Source organism: Pollachius pollachius (assembly GCF_949987615.1).
Source record: "Pollachius pollachius genome assembly, chromosome: 7".
Lineage (NCBI taxonomy): Eukaryota > Metazoa > Chordata > Actinopteri > Gadiformes > Gadidae > Pollachius > Pollachius pollachius.
Window position 1 is genome coordinate 25,434,304 of NC_136940.1, and position 19,291 is coordinate 25,453,594.

At 47.6% G+C, this 19,291-nt stretch overlaps 2 protein-coding genes across 2 annotated transcripts in view; both read right to left on the reverse strand.

Annotated features, from left to right (window-relative positions):
* Positions 1-324: 324 nt before the first annotated feature.
* Positions 325-15,590, reverse strand: ap1m3 (adaptor related protein complex 1 subunit mu 3). The gene is made up of 12 exons (XM_079740131.1): positions 15,274-15,590; positions 13,811-13,967; positions 12,630-12,697; positions 12,389-12,519; positions 9,581-9,728; positions 9,062-9,188; positions 5,788-5,930; positions 5,238-5,309; positions 4,670-4,828; positions 4,133-4,258; positions 3,337-3,412; positions 325-2,962 (listed from the first exon to the last, which is right to left on the reverse strand). Exons 1-12 carry the CDS (start codon positions 15,313-15,315, stop codon positions 2,940-2,942), a joined length of 1,272 nt encoding a protein of 423 aa, XP_079596257.1. The 5' UTR covers positions 15,316-15,590; the 3' UTR covers positions 325-2,939.
* Positions 15,591-15,746: 156 nt separating this feature from the next.
* Positions 15,747-19,291, reverse strand: part of cUnh1orf210 (chromosome Un C1orf210 homolog) — a 4,615-nt gene continuing 1,070 nt past the window's right edge. The window contains exons 2-4 of the mRNA XM_079739707.1: positions 17,401-17,800; positions 16,840-17,034; positions 15,747-16,230 (exon numbers count right to left, since the gene is read on the reverse strand). Of these exons, the coding sequence (XP_079595833.1) occupies positions 15,977-16,230; positions 16,840-17,034; positions 17,401-17,449 (498 nt within the window). The 5' untranslated portion in view covers positions 17,450-17,800 and the 3' untranslated portion in view covers positions 15,747-15,976. The remainder of the gene's footprint in view (positions 16,231-16,839; positions 17,035-17,400; positions 17,801-19,291) is intronic.

Here is a 19,291-nt window from a genome sequence, read left to right on the forward strand (position 1 = left end):
GAGAGATCATTTGCTTTATTTTGCGATACTAACTTCAGTATGTATCATGTGAATAATGCAGAAATGAGGAACCTGCTTTATGAACTCTTTGATAATGATCAGACTGTTAAATTCTGAATTATTGATTGAACTGCTGGTTGTAAATGTGTTTGAACAGGGTCGTATTAACACTCTGCCCACCAACATTAAAGTTCCCCAGGATGAAATGTTCTTACATTTCTTAATGTTCTTCAACTTACAACTTGAATACAAATGCACACTTTAAACTATTCAATGCTTCAACAGTCAATTGCTTTTATATAACAACTTATGATTAACAGAAACAGCATGAAAACACTTCAGTATCAGCATAATCTGTCAAAATACACAACAAACCGATCTGACAACAGCTTCCACTGCTGCAGAAATGAAAGGCCCAGGTTCGACTCAAGCTGTGATTGGTGTGTGTGTGTGTGTGTGTGTGTGTGTGTGTGTGTGTGTGTGTGTGTGTGTGTGTGTCGTTCGCTCCTCATCCATCTGCATGTGTGTCTGCTGCCGCCAGACAAAGGGGTCACAGAGTCAGCCTCTGTTGGCATGGAGATGGACAGCCGAGGGCAAGACAATGCACAAGGCGGAGCCTGTGGGGGCTGGCGTTGGTTTGCACCACTCACTCACACACGCACACAAACACACACAGGCACTCACTCACACACACACGCACACACAAACACACGCACAGGCACCAACTCACACACACACAGGCACCAACTCACACACACACGCAGACAAACACACACAGGCACCCACTCACACACACACACACACACACAAACACACACACACACAGGCACCAACTCACACGCACACGCAGACAAACACACACACAGGCACTCACTCACACACACACACACACACGCGTGCTCACTCATACACCCACACACGCACACGCACACACACACACACACACACACATACAAGATGACTCAGTGATTTAGTATCCCTAACTAAAACTCACACACACACACACACAGGCGATGTACAGGGGGGCTCCTGACACACAGGTGGTGTTTGTTCAGGACAGCAAGGAACAGAAGAGGGCGATAAGAGCATGACACCACCTGACAATACGAGGCCTGTCAGGGCGTCTGCATCCGAGCCACATGGACTCTGACACACGCTACCTTTCCAAAGTCACTAGACAAACTCCTTATGAAGAGATTGAACCTCTTCGATTTCATTGGATATCAGTTATTCAAAGCTACACCTCATGTAAGAGTTACTTTTGGTGTGAATGCCTAAAGAACATTGAGGTAAGAAGGGGAGCCCTTCCCTGCAGGGTCCCAGCAGGCCCAAAGCGTAAACCGATGCTACTCGTACATTCACAAATGTTTTCGGATAGCTTCCAATGTTACCTGAAATGTTCAAAGATTAAGATAAAAGTTAAAGAAAACCCTATTTCCGGACAACACAACGTGTAGTTAACACTGGAGGGTGAGTGTACGTGTGTGAGAAGACCAGTTGGAGGCTTGTTCCATTTCATTGCAGCTCTGAAAAACAGAATTACTAATATATCCCATTGCTACAATTCGTGAAGAGTGAGTGATCAATATATCACACACACTCACACACCAACTTTTCAATTATTATGATTATTAAATGCCAAAGGCTGCCAATGACAAGTCATGGACATAATGGAATATTGTGACATGAGCCATTTGGGCCAATATACAACTCGATCAGTCAAGAAGAACCTCAACAGAACCTCTCACCGGTATTTTGTTTCAGTTTTTTTCAATTTGAGTTCAGCCCTTTATTTTGATGGTTCTCTCTTTTTCAACTCGAGGACGACGGTCAAACCTGCACAGCATTGATAACGAGACGTGACAGAGGTTGGCTGTCCGGGGGTCACTCCTTCAGTGCCTTCCCCCTGGCCTCCAGGGAAGATGAGCACCTGAGTGAGGGGCCCCTTGGGGCCCGGGTAAAGCACCAGTACCAGTGAGGGGCCCCTTGGGACCCGGGTAAAGCACCAGTACCAGTGAGGGGCCCCTTGGGGCCCGGGTAAAGCACCAGTACCAGTGAGGGGCCCCTTGGGGCCCGGGTAAAGCACCAGTACCAGTGAGGGGCCCCTTGGGACCCGGGTAAAGCACCAGTACCAGTGAGGGGCCCCTTGGGACCCAGGTAAAGCACCAGTACCCGTGCGGGGCCCTTGGGGCCCTGCACCATATTGTGTTACACAGCGCCGGCGGCCGGGACCATAATGTGCATTATTGATCGCTGATCACAGCTGGTGTCCGTTCCAGTGCGCCGGGGGTAAGGCAGAGCCACACAGGGTTGAGAACAGTCCCAAGGCCACAGGAGGCCTTACATTTAATTTCAAGCAGTAAAAAAACATTTTTCTAAATAACTTGGTTGCTGCTGGTTACAATTGGTTCAGGCTCACATGTATTCTAATAATGTTACAAGAGGAACAAACTCATTTCCTGGTCCTTAAGATAGGTTAAAGCCACGATTACATTTTGAGGACATGTTGACGAGAAGTGTATGCCCTGTGGTTGTAAAAGATCTAAAAGGCGAACAAACAATGTTATTGTTTTACAGCTTGGAAGTCATAGTAGAGAATATTGCTGGTGTGCAACACACTGTATAACGTGCACTTTGCAAGGTGTCGTGGCACTGTGGAATAATTCATTTACTATTGACTTCCTTTCTAAAAACAAAAATAGATTTAAATATTGTGGAGACTCTCTGCATCGTACAGCGGTGCGATGCAGAGGTTCTGGAGGTTCTGGAGGTTCTGGAGGCCTGTGGAACCTCATCAGCTCCAGCAGGGGGGAGAGAACCAGTCCTCAGGCCGGGGTAACCTTCTGCTCTGGGCTGGCCCCTCGGCCGTGAGGAGGGGAGAAGGGAGGCAGACGGAGCAGAAGGAGAGGAAGGATTCCGCTGTTGGTCTCAAGGGGCCTTTAGGTGGTCCGCAGCTGGTAATCTGCCAAGGAATGAACGTAAACGCAGAGGATTAACACACGCACGCACATGCGCACGCACACACACACACACACACACACACACACACACACACACACACACACACACACACACACACACACACACACACACACACACACACACACACACACACACACACACACCTACACACACACACACACCATAAACCTCACGGCATCCAACCTTTGGTAAATAAAAGGCTAAGTGTTACTTAGCTATTGACATGTCTTTGAGGTGCGTTGAACATGTTCGTTAGTGAGGGGCTCTCGTTGTCAGGGGGCTGTTCACCGACGCCTCTGAGCTGTGGTTCTGACTAAAGGTCACCGTGTTAAAGGTCACCGTGTGCTGCCTCACCTCCGCTCTGGGTGATGTAGCGTACCCACGGTAACGCCTGGTAACCGCTCTTCTCGATGATCTTCAGATAGCGAACCTGTGACGCATGTCAGGACATTTGTCAGAAGAAAGAGAGTCAACAATACATCGCTGTCGGTACAGTAAGGACGTTCATAGAACCGAGTGCCGACCACTAACAATCACTAGGTTAACCCATTCCCTGTACACAACTATGACAGCTAGGATAAGTAATACAGGACTAAGTAATAAAACTGTTGTACATTTATCTTCTTAACAACTATAAATAACGAAGCAAGACGTTGCTTGAAATTCAGACGTTTTAGTGAAATAAAAAAAGGGTAATTACAGCGTGTGCTTGCTCAGCAAAATCATTGAAAAGAATGGATGATTGACAAGAACGAACTTCCACGTGAATCACGTAGCTCATTGAACCTAGCCCAAAGCATTTTGGGTAATGAAGTCCATTTCAATACAATTCTCAAATCATAATGACATATAGTCTGTGTTAACCACATAAGTATCGGACACATGAACTGTCAATCTAAATGTTGAATATTAACTATCAGTATTAATGTTAACTTATTTATTATTAACGTATCCTTCTTAACTATTCTTTTAAATAGTCTTCTAACAAATAAATTCTCAACAATAACATAAGTATATTACTTATAAGTATGACAGATAATAAGTGTGTACATTAAGTGCCAAAACATACAATAAGTGTGTAGGAGTGCGTCATCTTCATAAGCAAAGCCCCCTTTATGGAGGGCTCTCGATGGACCGCCAGAGGGCTCACCTGGATCCCTGACACGGTGAAGTAGGGGATCTCAAAGTTGACTGTGATTGGCCGCTTGCCCTCCAGCTCCTCGCTCTCCACACTGGGCAGCCCGAAGCTCGCCCGCATCATGTACTCCTTACCGCCCTGCACACACACACACACACACACACACACACACACACACACACACACACACACACACGCACACACGCACACAAGGAGTTAGTTACATATTCCACAACACAACTCTGAGGACAACAACAAAGGGAAGACATCATTCTTGGTTGGAACTAGACAAGGGAAGTTGGTCGTTTGTTTCCTGATATCATAAATTTCCGTTAGGAGTGATTCTCAACAGACGTCGAGATGAACTATTAAACTTTTGAACGAGTCTGTTGGATCATTTTTGTATTTCAAAGCATAACATCTTTCTTAGATCATTCTGGTTTAACGATCAAAGAAGGACAATGGCCCCTTGATGTTTCAAAGTGTACTGGTAGAAGATAGTCCTTGGATCTTTAATGTGAGTCACCACGTGAGCCCTGTGAGACGCACCGGGAAGGACTTGATAGTCCACTGCACCACGTTCTGCTCTGGGACCCACTTGGCACTGCCCATGCTGGTCTTGAAGCGGGGCGAGTCGGCGTCGCTGGGCACTGGGACCAGTATGGACACGTTGTTGGCTGTGGAACGGCTCTTAAACTGACTCCGGGCCTGGAGAACCAAGGAGAGATATTGTGACATATATTATGATACATATATTATGAAGTATGAAGGTCTGATGTAACCAAATAGGATCTGATATAGATATGACAGGCCTGAAATAACTATAATGTGATCTGATGAAACTATGGTATGGTTTACTATAACTATGATATGGTTTAGTCTAACGATGAAGTGGTTTAGAATGGCCTTGATATGGTTGATGTGCACTGCAAGGTGTGTGAGTGAGTGAGTGAGTGAGTGAGTGAGTGAGTGAGTGAGTGAGTGAGTGAGTGAGTGAGTGAGTGAGTGAGTGAGTGAGTGAGTGAGTGAGTGAGTGAGTGAGTGAGTGAGTGAGTGTCTGAGTTTGTGTGTGAGTGTGTGTGTGTGTGTGTGCCAGACATGGGTCACCCTGCATTACCTTGACTTTGATCTCCACTCGGCTGTGGGAGAATTTTTCAATCACGCTCTCGATCCAAATGAGGGGCTTCACCTGCAGGAGAAGAGAGAGGGAGCCAGGTTCAATCACAACACTTCACACTACACACTACACTACACACAACACTACACTGACACCACCTCAACAGAGCCATATAATAGGCTTTACCTGCAGGAGGAGAGACAGAGAAGGGGGCAGGTTCAGTCACAACACTACACTGAAGGGGATGTGGTCTGAAGGGGTGTGGTCTGAAGGGGGAGTGGTCTGATGTGGGTCTGAAGGGGGTGTGGTCTGATGTGGGACTGAAGGGGGTGTGGTTTGAAGAGGGTGTGGTCTGATATGGGACTGAAGGGGGTGTGGTTTGAAGCGGGTGTGGTCTGATGTGGGACCGAAAGGGATGTGGTCTGAAGGGGGTGTGGTCTGATGTGGGACTGAAGGGGGTGTGGTCTGATGGGGGTGTAGTCTGATGGGAATGTGGTCTGCTGTGGGTCTGAAGGGGGTGTGGTCTGATCTGAAGGGGGCGGGGTCTCACCGTGGTGTTCAGCCGGTAGGACATGAGCTCGCTCTCGCCGTCCGGGGGGATGAAGGAGATGGTGCGGTCATTCTCGAAGCGCGACAGACGCACACACTGGTGGAACTTCACGTCCTCCAGCTCCACCGCCTTGCTCTTCTCTCCTGCACGCACACACACACGCACACACACACACACACACACACACACACACAAACAGAAAAGAAAAAGGGAATTGATTCTGAGAAATATAGGAACATTGATATTGAATATGTGCCTATGTTGTCTTGTCCTATTGTATTTTTTGTATGTCTGTGCTTCTATCCGTTCTTCCTTTAAAACGAAGGGCACAACCTCAATTAAACTTCCCTGTATCAATTAATTATGTCATAATGCTCTGCACTGAAAGGATTCCCCACCACATGACCCTTGGTTTCTGTTCCAAGTTCTGCGAACAGCTGTTAATGTCGACCACATTATTGTTTTTAACAACTAGACATCCTATCCATGTGTTTCCAGACAATCGCCACAAGAGGGTGCTTTAGAGTTTATGATGGCCACAACTGAGAACGGTTTAACAGATAAGATAAGATCAGCACTAGATTATTGGGTGCTTGTGGAGACAACATAAGATCAGAATTAAGATACTTAGACTAAGATAGTTATACTGCTACTAATAAACAAAGAAAACAATATTTAAATCGATCTAACAAATCTTTCTTATCGTCTGCAGGCTGTGTGAACCTCTGTGTGTGCGTGTGCTTGTGTGCGTGCGTGTCTGCGTGCGTTGGTGTGTGCCTGGGTGTGTGTGTGTTGGGTTAGTGGGCTGCACATCTGTGAGACCCAGAGATTCATGGGATCCTTCATGTGCTCATCTGTAGCCTGGGGTGAGGATTAAACAGGAAGGGGAGAGAAGGGCCATGCTGGCTGGGCTGCTCCCTGAAAGGGGAGGAGGAGTGAGGGGTGGGGGGGAGGAGGAGGAGGAGGAGGAGGAGTGAGGGGTAGGGGGGAGAGGAGGAGGAGGAGTGAGGGGTGGGGGGAGAGGAGGAGGAGGAGGAGTGAGGGGTGGGGGGAGAGGAGGAGGAGGAGGAGGAGGAGTGAGGGGTGGGGGGAGAGGAGGAGGAGGAGGAGTGAGGGGTGGGGGGAGAGGAGGAGGAGGAGGAGGAGGAGTGAGGGGTGGGGGGAGAGGAGGAGAGGAGGAGGAGGAGTGAGGGGTGGGGGGAGAGGAGGAGAGGAGGAGGAGGAGGAGGAGTGAGGGGGAAGAGGAGGGGAGGAGGCTACTCAGGGAGGGGGGCTGGAGGTCCTCAGAGAGGAAGGTAAGAAGGCCAAGAGGAGAGGCCCACCAACACATGGTATACAGTGTATAACATGTGTTGGTGTGTTGGTGGGTCACTCACGGCCGGTGATACAGTGGATAACATGTGTTGGTGTGTTGGTGGGTCACTCACGGCCGGTGATACAGTGTATAACAGGTGTTGGTGTGTTGGTGGGTCACTCACGGCCGCTGATACAGTGGATAACATGTGTTGGTGTGTTGGTGGGTCACTCACGGCCGGTGATACAGTGTATAACATGTGTTGGTGTGTTGGTGGGTCACTCACGGCCGGTGATACAGTGGATAACATGTGTTGGTGTGTTGGTGGGTCACTCACGGCCGGTGATACAGTGTATAACATGTGTTGGTGTTTTGGTGGGTCACTCACGGCCGGTGATACAGTGTATAACATGTGTTGGTGTGTTGGTGGGTCACTCACGGCCGGTGATACAGTGTATAACAGGTGTTGGTGTGTTGGTGGGTCACTCACGGCCGCTGATACAGTGGATAACATGTGTTGGTGTGTTGGTGGGTCACTCACGGCCGGTGATACAGTGTATAACATGTGTTGGTGTGTTGGTGGGTCACTCACGGCCGGTGATACAGTGGATAACATGTGTTGGTGTGTTGGTGGGTCACTCACGGCCGGTGATACAGTGTATAACATGTGTTGGTGTTTTGGTGGGTCACTCACGGCCGGTGATACAGTGTATAACATGTGTTGGTGTGTTGGTGGGTCACTCACGGCCGGTGATACAGTGTTTACCATGTGTTGGTGTGTTGGTGGGTCACTCACGGCCGGTGATACAGTGTATAACATGTGTTGGTGTGTTGGTGGGTCACTCACGGCCAGTGATAGAGTGTATAACATGTGTTGGTGTGTTGGTGGGTCACTCACGGCCGGTGATACAGTGGATAACATGTGTTGGTGTGTTGGTGGGTCACTCACGGCCGGTGATAGAGTGTATAACATGTGTTGGTGTGTTGGTGGGTCACTCACGGCCGGTGATACAGTGTATAACATGTGTTGGTGTGTTGGTGGGTCACTCACGGCCGGTGATACAGTGTATAACATGTGTTGGTGTGTTGGTGTGTCACTCACGGCCGGTGATACAGTGTATAACATGTGTTGGTGGGTCACTCACGGCCGGTGATACAGTGGATAACATGTGTTGGTGTGTTGGTGGGTCACTCACGGCCGGTGATACAGTGGATAACATGTGTTGGTGTGTTGGTGGGTCAGTCACGGCCGGTGATACAGTGTATAACATGTGTTGGTGGGTCACTCACGGCCGGTGATACAGTGTATAACATGTGTTGGTGGGTCACTCACGGCCGGTGATACAGTGTATAACATGTGTTGGTGTGTTGGTGGGTCACTCACGGCCGGTGATACAGTGTATAACATGTGTTGGTGTGTTGGTGGGTCACTCACGGCCGGTGATACAGTGTATAACATGTGTTGGTGTGTTGGTGGGTCACTCACGGCCGGTGATACAGTGTATAACATGTGTTGGTGTGTTGGTGGGTCACTCACGGCCGGTGATACAGTGTATAACATGTGTTGGTGTGTTGGTGGGTCACTCACGGCCGGTGATACAGTGGATAACATGTGTTGGTGTGTTGGTGGGTCACTCACGGCCGGTGATACAGTGGATAACATGTGTTGGTGTGTTGGTGGGTCACTCACGGCCGGTGATACAGTGTATAACATGTGTTGGTGTGTTGGTGGGTCACTCACGGCCGGTGATACAGTGGATAACATGTGTTGGTGTGTTGGTGGGTCACTCACGGCCGGTGATAGAGTGTATAACATGTGTTGGTGGGTCACTCACGGCCGGTGATACAGTGGATAACATGTGTTGGTGTGTTGGTGGGTCACTCACGGCCGCTGATACAGTGGATAACATGTGTTGGTGTGTCACTCACGGCCGGTGATACAGTGTATAACATGTGTTGGTGTGTTGGTGGGTCACTCACGGCCGGTGATCTCGAAGAGCACCTTGTCGTTGAGGCCCAGCCGAAGCTCCGGCATCCCGGAGAGAACCGTCCTCAGCTTCACGGAGCCCAGGATCTCACTGCGGAGCACGCTGCCCGACGCGCTCACCTGGGGGGGGGGGGGAGAGAGACACACAGGGGGTCACACACTCACCTGGGGGGGGGGGGGGGGAGACACACAGGGGGTCACACACTCACCTGGGGGCGGCAGAGCACACAGCGCTAAAGTGCTTAAAAACACTATTTGAGACAACTATTATCAAAACCTCCATGGCCAGAGAAGTGAATGTGTGAATGCACGGCTGCCAGAAGGGTAAACTCTCCGGAGGCTACACCTACAGAAAAGTCAAGACAATCCCACTGACGTGAAAACTCAATTAGTACTAAATCCAATGTGAAACGGCCCCTTATCTTGTGGTGAGGGAAGGGCGTCAGCGCTGACACATTAAGCTGGGGTCATCGACAGCCACTATGACATCATCTATCGACAGTGCTCCTCACCAGTAGGTTGACGGACTCGATGACGTCCATGAACACCTCGTTCTTCCGGTACTTTATGCCCTCCGAGCGCCAGGACACGGCGTTGGTCACGGTGGCTGGGGGCCGCGGGGCCCCCACCTCCAGCTTGTGGCCCTGCTGAGTGATGTACCTGAAGGGGAGGGGGGTAACAAATCAAACGAGGAAACTCGACTAAAAGACGAGTAATGCTGCTATAATTCATAAACATGCATTCAAATATGTCAAACTTAAAAATAACACGCCACCTAATAAATGTTTCTCGCTCAAGCGGTACTTCCGCAATACATGTTCCTGTTTTATTAACCCAGCATGACAATGTGATATAATACCCCAATGTAACCGCCGACTGCAAAGGAGCAACCGTTTCAACCTCCTTAAGCTCTCCCCTTTCCATCCCTCCCGTTAAACCCCGTTACCATGGTAACCACGCTGCCAGGCCCTTCATCTGGGGAATCCCTCCGGCTCTCGCTGATCCTCCCCGAGCTCCGTCTCCTCCCAGTTCAAAAGGGGCCCGAGGCACCGCTACAGGGGGGCCCCTAGGAGGCATCCCTCACAGACACTCACTGCTCCCGATCCCTCACCCCATCACAAGAGAGTGAGCCCAGCCGCCCTTCTACCCTGAGATCACTCACTTCCCCCGCTTGACTCCGCATTAGAATTCTACTCAAAGATGATTAAAAGTTCAGGACACGTGGGTGACGTTAGAACGAGAGACTGTGACGTGAGTTAGGAGCCGAGTAGAAAAAGTGGTTGGCGCCGACAACTTAGGAAAAGAAAGGATTGAACACCAGTTTCTTTCTTCACAAAGCTATTTTTTTTAGTAACATAGTAAGATTGAAAAGAATGATGCTATGGATGACTTTGTTTGTTTAGAATCATAAAAGACAAACAAGAACGTCACTTTTATTTAATTGAATCCCAACTGCCAGTTCAAGACAGACATAGTGATGGTGAACGCCATCTACAAAACTAAATCACACACTCACACACACACACACACACACACACACACACACTGTGTAAGGCTGTATGCTATAGATCGTCAAGGTAACCAAGGGAGTCTTGCGTGATGGAGACTTGGGCCGAAACGGTAAACAACATGTGACCCAGCGTGTTTATAGAAGCACCTCCTTCCCCCAAATCTGGTGTCATCATCACAGAAAGAGACCAGCGGACCAGTGCTTGATAGTAAAACACAACTTGAATGTGAAAATAGGGGTACTGTTTAAACATGTTAATATTGCCATGTTAATGAGCTATCATTATTATTATTATGCAGATACTTTTTAGAAGCTTTTAGTTTCTTCGGATAAATCCAAATTTCGCCCAGCATTATTTGGAAATGAAATAGAAGCAGTAACGTTGATTGTAGACAGCTAACATTACTAAAACATTACTTAAAGCAAAAGCTGTAAGACAACATATAAGCTTTATTCCGCCCCTGAATGCCTCACTATGGTGTTGTTCTGCTCTTTAGTTCTTGTGGAAGTAGGGAATTTAACTCTTGAAACTATACTTCTATTTCGGGCTCCCACCTTCCTCCCCCTCTCTGATGTTTCCTTCTGAATAACAGATTCCACATTACCACCCTGTCCCCAGATCATGCTTCCTAGCTAGAAAACCTCAACAAAACAGGCTCAGCAACCTCTCTCGGTAACCTTCAGAAAGCCCTCTGCAAAAAACTGTTTCACTCAGCCTGGCCTCCGTGTTAACACTGAGAAACGCAACTCCTGTGTGTCCAATCGCCAACCGACCAACCAAATCGGTGCTCCACTTTTGCAAGATTCTGTTGATCTGAAGCAGCCGCTCCGCGCGTTCAGAACACATGACGTGTGCCTGTGTATCAACCAAGAGCAAACCTCAAACTTTAGATTTGGAAGGGGATTTAGGCCTGAGCCATCTCGGCCCTACCAATATCCTCAAACTTCAGAGTTCACACAAAACAATTGCTTTCGGAAAGTTCAGAATTCGCTTTGAGCAGGGTTATGTTCCAAAGCGACGACCACAAACAGCAGCATGCCGTCATGACACTGAAGTGGTGGGTTGGCGATGATTGATTGATTGAGGGTACTTTCCTCCCCCACCTCCCTCCTGAGTGGGGCAGTCTCCTTCACGGCACGGAGAACAGAGTGCAGACACTGACAAGAGCTTGATGTTACGGCTGTGTGTTTATTCTGTTAGCTCCGATTCTCCTCAGAAATGCTGATTGGAGGCTGTTTGTGTGTGTGTGTGTTTGTGTCTGTGTCTGTGTGTGCATGTGCGTGTGCGTGTGTGTGTGTGTGTGTGTGGGCGGGTCTTTTCTGTCTGTGTCTCAAAGGTCCCCTGCTGAATATGACTTTGCACGCACGCATCAACAGGAACCCAGTGTTTACAAGTCGCATGCAAACACCAAACAGCATAAGCAACACACACACACCCACGTGCACACACCCACGTGCACACACACACATTGTCTTATCCAGAACTTGATATCAAAAACAAATACAATTCCACAAGATGTACTTCAGTCAGCCAAACGAACATTTGGGATCATAATACAAACCTATGAACACACAAGAAGGTCATTCCAGTGAAGGGCTAACATGATTCAGAAGCAGGCGTGATTCACCACCACACATAAAGCACGCATTGCCATGGGAATGCAGTTAACATCTTAAAAAAACAGCCACTTGCTGCAGGGAACCAACAGACAGAAGATTCTTAAACAACAAGCTAACCAGGAGTTTACCATGTCTAATGGCCGAAACTATGATAATAATGAGAGTCGTGGCTAAGACTGAGCGTTCTTACTCTTGTAGGATCTTGCTGTCGGTCGTCTGTGGGAAGCCAAAGTCCATGACCTCGTCCATCAGTTCGTACACGGTCACAAAGTTGTCCCGGATACTCTCCTCCTCCAGCTCCTTGAAGTACTCCTTGAACACCTGCACAGCATCCCAGTGTTTTGGGGAAGAAATTAATAATTATCCTTTTTTTATTATGCGTTTCAAGAATCAGAATCAGGTAAAAACGTGAGTCAAAGTGTCAAACCCACCTGTGTGATTTTATAGAGGAAGGAGTATACCAGGGCGGCGTTGGCGTTCTTCCTGGTCGTAGCCACAACTGGACGTGTTAAAGAAAACCAGATCCCAGATCTTCACACACTACATTGGCTTTCAAACCACGCAGCCCTTACTGACAGCTAGACTAACAGCAGACAGTGGAAACACCTGTGGGCACCCGGCAGTGTTGGTCTTAGCTCAAATCACATTGCAAACTTGTCTTCCTCAGCCCAGGGCCATACAGTCGGTGGAGGGGAGGACATGACGATATTAAATGATGTGGATCATTGCCATAGGAACATAAAAAAATAAAGACTCAGGAGGTGGAGCGGGTTGACGGGTAACCGAAAATTGCATGGTGAGTGTTGAGGTGTTCCTGGGCAAGACACTTCACCCCGACTGCTCCCAACGAGCTGGCTGTCACCGTGCGCGGTCGGGTCGACCATGCAGGGCGACAGCGTGTGTGAATGAGGGAATGAATGATTGCAAATCGCTTTGGGTAAAGGCGTCAGCAAAATCCCCTAAATGTAAATGTAAATGTAATACACAGCGTTCAAGGAACTATCCTAATAACGCACGACCAGTCATCCAATTGAATAAATAATCCCTTTGGAGAGAAAATCGTTCAGGCCTTGCTAGACACACCCTGAGTGGAATGGGAAGTGAAACAACAGCGAGTGAGTCCCAGACTGCATCCTGCAGAACAGGACGCAGCAGTCCGATGGGGGGAGGAGGGGGGTTAAGACCGAGGGTAACAGAGTGGGAGGTCTGCAGCCGTCCAACAGGGAGGAGGGCCATAAAGCCATAAAGGTTCAAGACTGCGTCGAAGCGTCTGCGTGGTCGCTGCGGTGTGTGAACGTGGGACCGTAATCAGCCCTTTAGTCTTATCAGACTCACGTGTTCCATTGCCACCGAGCGTCTGCAGGTACCGCAGTCCAAAATCAGATTTTTGCCAAACAACAAAACAAACCCTACGACAAACCACAGACATTTCAAAGGAGGACATTCTGACTGGACAGGTCATGATTTAGTTTAGTAAATGTGTAGCATTTTGTACCTTTAACGATTCGAATGCTGTCTTTTTCAGGCTAGAAAAACGAATGATAAAACTCTGTTTAATGAGTTTGTATTATTTGGTCAAGTGGCTCATGCAGAAGTCTGGGGTGAGGGATACGGTAGAGGTTGCTGTGCTTGATCCACAGGAAGTGCGTGTTGCCGTGGGCGATGATGGGGGTGATCTCCCCATCCTCCTCCTTCTTCATAAGGAGGGGCAAGAAGTGATCGATCTGGTTCATGTCCGTGTTGCCCATGTAGTTACGGCAGATCAGCACCTGAACCAAGGAGAAGGTGGAAGATCAAGTTCTTTTATTAGTCAAATGCACAACATAACAGGCACATATCCCAAGCTCTCCTTAGGAATGCAAATATAAAAAGTATTAAAAGCATAGTATTAAAGGAGTAAAATGAGTAACAAAGTAATCCAGAAGAGGGGAAGGGATATGAAGGGCCAATGTGCCATGAGCAGCGATAAACACAAAGTCAAAAGTTCAAAGGTCACTGCAGAAACAGAATGAGGTCAATGCATTGCCCTGCATTACATTTCATTTACAGATCGGATTCTTGTCTATTGTTTCTTTTTGCTTTATGGAAACTTCCAGTTCTGCAATTTTATACAGAGAACTCGTTTTCATTACTGCTTGAAACGACACACACACTTATGACCTTGGGGAAGATTATGAGTATCAACAACGTATTGTTGCTTCTTAAGCATGAGCAGTTGGACAAGGTAGTTTGTAGCTGGATCATTGCACTGATTTTGTTCGTTTTTATTGTGTTTTCATGTCAACATCTAAGTGTGGCTATATTTATCTCCAGGGTGGATAAACTGTTAGTTACAGTTAGGTTTTCACACAACAAACAACAAGTCATTATACTAGTCACTGGACGGCTGCCTATTGTCCTACTAAAAAAAAGCAAACAGAAATAAAGAAGAAAATAACACATAATATAACCCCCTCATCAAAACAGTCTTTTCAGCTCTTAGCGACGTCAGATCGACAGAAGAAACGACACATTGAAATATAACTCAATGGTGTGTCAATAGTGTCTTTCAGCACTGTGCAGGCCAACACAGACCCACAACAGTAACCCAGCCCACCGCTGTATCCACTAAACGGCTAAATAGATCCTCCTCAACGGCGTGATTTAGTAGGGAACGATTATTTGTGCAAATAGGACATTCCGTTTACTTTAGATTTTGCTCGGTTTTCCCCAACAAAAAGCCCCATGCCTTCAACATCATCAAGGCTCATCATCGAAGCAACAAGGCTCATCTTCGAGGCCAGACTGAAGGTTTAAATCACACTTAACTTCCATCTCTCCATGAGGAGTAGGAGCCTAACGTAGGCTACGATACGATTTTTAACGATAACTTTGATGCGTGTATAGAGACGAACGATAAGGAGTGGACGGAAAGTTTAACACGGAGCAGGCTGTCAGTCAAACGAGTGGAACGAGTTCCACCGCTTCTCCCCACAACAATGTGCGGGTGTCGTACACCCGTTCAGGTCCTCCCTCCTGGTCCCCCACCAGGGAGACCACCAACTTAGTAGACCCCCCCCCCCCCCCCCAGCTCACCTTGCCCTTCAGGTCCAGGATGAACACAGCGGACGCCGACATGGTGTTGGTAGATGGTAATAAATCCGGTGAACTTCGGGCTCGTTAAAAGGAGATAATCGCCGCACGAGCCTTCATCTCCTCTGCTGCTCTGAGTCCTCGCGCTGTTTTCCGGGTAGTCGCACGAGCAGTCATTTAGCTTCACGCGCAGACCTGTCAAGCAGCTTCTAAACACCCAACCCATAGGATTGGGTCAAGTCTCTCTGGCGCTCTCTCTCTCTTTCTCTCTGTCCTTCTCTCTCTCTTTCGCTCTCCTTCTCTCTCTCGCTCCCTGTCTCTATCTGTCGCTCTCTACCATCTCTCTCTCTCTCTCTCGCTCTCCCCCCCCCTCTCTCGCTCTCTCTCTCTCTCTCTCTCTCTCTCTCTCTCTCTCTCTCTCTCTCTCTCTCTCTCTCTCTCTCTCTCTATATATATATATATATAAAAATGCAATCTCACAAAATTAGATTTATTTTTGTTAAAGCCCACAAGTTCTTTCAAAGATCCATGGTACAAAACATTAATTCATTACAGTATCTTCCGGTTTTTTAAAAAAAAGTTACATTGTGTCAAAGCAGCAAATCGTCGTGCGTTTGTTAGCAGAATACGTACTCAAGCCGTCTGATCTATGAACAGAGAAATAAAAAAGAATCACAAGTGCTTGGCCCTGAAACCGAAAGCACACTTAGGCGATGGAGAACTGTATCTCATCCATCTGGTCGTCTTCGTCCTCCATGTCCCCAGGCTGCCCGAACACTGAACTGAACTGAACTGAGCTGTTGTCCTCGTATCCCCCGGCGGCGCGCTCCGCCTTCTCCCGCTCGCTGCTCTGGATGTAGTTGTCCTCGATGAAGCCGTCGTCGTCCTCCTCGAGGATCGGAGGGATGCAGTGTGGGTTCCCCACCCGGCCGCCGTGCATGGAGAACTCCACGTCGTGACCTGGAGGACACGATCACACTGTCACGGCTGGCGCAGACTGATAAGATGTCGGTCAAGTCAAAAAATGAAACTGCTAACTGTAAAAAAAAAAGATTGCGTTGTTTTTACGGGAAAAAAATTGGCAGCTTGGGTTGTCAGAATAATTCTGTAAAAAAGTACGGCAACACCGTAATCTTCTTCACAGAATAATTTGTAAATGTAACAGTTTACAATGTAGAAATTACATTGTATACCAGTAAATTCAACATTGGCTTTCTGCTAAATTAGCATGACTATTACGGTAATAAACAAACTATTCTTTCTGTAAGATTTACATCCAGTTGTCACTTATTGTAGGCTACATTGAATGCCATTATTTTTCACAGAAAAATACCAAAAATATATACTCAGTTTGCAGGGCGTGAAAAAGTGAGTTTTCAAGTTACTCAAAACCTGCACACAACATGTCGTCCAATCAAATCAGCCCTCAAAGGATCAGACAATATCATGATGTACAATCACAAACATATCTTTGAAGTCAACACACACAGACACAAACACACACACACACACACACACACACACACACACACACACACACACACACACACACATACAATTCCATCCCACCTGAGGGGTCCCCTTGGCTGACGCTTTCCCCGTCCCGCAGGCGGGTGTGTCTGTAGCTCGCCAGGTAACGCCGGATCACCTGGCACTTGGCCAGGACGGCCAGCAGCACGGACACAGAGACGGCCGTGGCCAGCACCGCCACCAGGAACTCCCACCTCTGGGACTGGGGGGGAGTCGTGTGGTGACTGGAGTTCCCTGGGGAGGGCGGGGAAAGGATCGCTTTTACTCAGTCAGCGTGATGGGTTCAAAATAAGAGCACAAGTGTCTGGTTGTGAGGGGTTCATGTTCCCAGAGCATAAGGTCTAAAGCACTACCATTCATTCACACATTCACACACCGACGGCGGAGCCGACCAGTCGAGGAGGAGGGTGAGGTGTCTTTCTCAGGGACACCTTGACACTTTAAGAGGAGCCGGGGATCGAACTTGCAACCTTCCGGTTACCAGTCAACCCGCTCTTCCTCCTGAGTGACTGTCGCCCCGAATGATCAGAGAGAGAAGATGTTTGGGAGGAGGACAGGTGAGAAGGGGGAGCTGGACAGATGGTTTGATGACAGATTTACCTGGAGTTGTAAGTAAGGTTGGCAATGAGAAATTTGAAGCAATATCCATCTGGATTCCTTCCTGGTCTTGGTGGTATCACTTGAGTGCGTGTAGGATGGTGATCTCTAACTCAGTAAGAGATACATGTTATATGTGCGATGTTATTGTTAACTAAGAGGAGGACACAGTGGGATCCTGGACCTCCGCTGGCATGTAGCAGCAGCTCCTAATGCTGCAGCCCATCAGATGACCCCTTCTCTCTCAGGCACATCGTTTATCGTGTGATTTATTCTGAACAGCACCAGGGTCACATCTCCGGAAATCCACTAGGGGGCAATGTTGAGGGATGTTGGTTGGCGATGGGACTGGCAGTGACCTTTGAGGATTTGAGATGTGTGTCAGAACCAAACGCGCTACGAACTGAGAAGAGATGGAAAGACAGAGAGGGAGAGAATCATGTATCATTAAATCATCATCGACCAACATGTGTCTTTCTATCAAATTATACATCAGAAAATACACACATAAATTAGCAGAACATACCATCATGCAACTATCTTGCCAGATAATGTTGTATACACATTTACATTCTAAATAATCATTGAGGTTTAGCATCCAGCCTTCTATTTGATCATAATTTTGATGTATCAAAACAATTCTTGTATTAATTGATCTTTATGACTCCAATTCAAAGATATCCCATGACACGTCTCTTTGTTTCGTGGGATATCTTTGAATTGTAATAATAAAGTCCCAGGTGCTTGAGTGAGGGTGTATCTTTAGAGACAGAAGGATGCATTGAGGACTGGACAGACGAGTATCCAAATGAGGCCAGCAGACCAACCGCCAAGCGCATGCAGATTCCATGCAAACTTGACTCTGTTTGCCGGTTTCATAAATGCAGGCCATAGCTTTGACTGCAAACAAAGCCTGTGTGTATAATGTCTATAACCTCTGTTTGTCAAAGGCTGATTAAACGTTCTATAAAATGGCTTAATAGAAATGTTCATGGGATCGACTCCAACATATTTGTAGTTATATCGCCATGTTATAATGGGAATGGAAAGATTCTATTTAAGACACCCAACTCCCTGACAGCCCCCCGTACCCCACAGAGCGAGGGTCTGGGCTAGGCCCGTTAAAGGGCGTGGTGCCGATGGTCTGGGTTATTTTTTTTTACCCTTTTTTTTCCCCTTTTTTTTTACAAAGCTAAAGTAGTCTGCCTAGCAGGCTGATTAGCCCCTCTTCCACTTCAAATTATTTGGCTATTCTGCTCTATGTTGTTGGCTGTGGGCTTCACTTAATCTCTTCCTGTACACGAGCACAAAAAGGCACGCACACATGCATACACATGCATGCGCTCACAGACACACACACACCAAAAGTTACACACATAGGCACACCTGCACAATAAAACTGATAACCTTGTGCTCAGTACTGTACTAGTTGGTCTTTTGTGCAAATTGTGTGTGTGCATGTGTGTGTATAGTGTTGTGTGTGTGTGTGTGTGTGTATATAATGTGTGTTGTGTGTGTGTGTGTGTGTGTGTGTGTGTGTGTGTGTGTGTGTGTGTGCACTCACGTTAGCTTTTATTACAGTGTGCATGGTCACATGTGGGCAATTTTTAACACTTCTGTGTTCATTTATGTCTCTCTCTCTCTCTCTCTCTCTCTTTCTCTCTCTCAGTCTCTCTCTCTCTCTCTTTCTCTCTCTCTCAGTCTCTCTCTCTCCCTCTCTCTCTCTCTCTTTCTCTCTCTCTCCGTCTCTCTCTCTCTCGCTCAGTCTCTCTCTCTCTCTCCCTCTCTCTCTCTCTGTCTCTCTTCCTCTCTCTCTGTCTCTCTCTCTCTCAGTCTCTCTCTCTCTCTCTCCCTCTCTCTCTTTCTCAGTGTCTCTTCCTCTCTCTCTTTTTCT

Excerpts from the sequence above, each read along its gene's own strand:
- ap1m3 (XM_079740131.1), bottom strand. The coding sequence starts at position 15,315 with ATGTCGGCGTCCGCTGTGTTCATCCTGGACCTGAAGGGCAAG. Across the intron at positions 13,968-15,273 it reads TCCTGGACCTGAAGGGCAAG|GTGCTGATCTGCCGTAACTA; the intron begins GTGAGCTGGGGG and ends TCCTTGGTTCAG. Across the intron at positions 9,189-9,580 it reads TCGAGTCCGTCAACCTACTG|GTGAGCGCGTCGGGCAGCGT; the intron begins GTGAGGAGCACT and ends CCCCCCCCCCAG.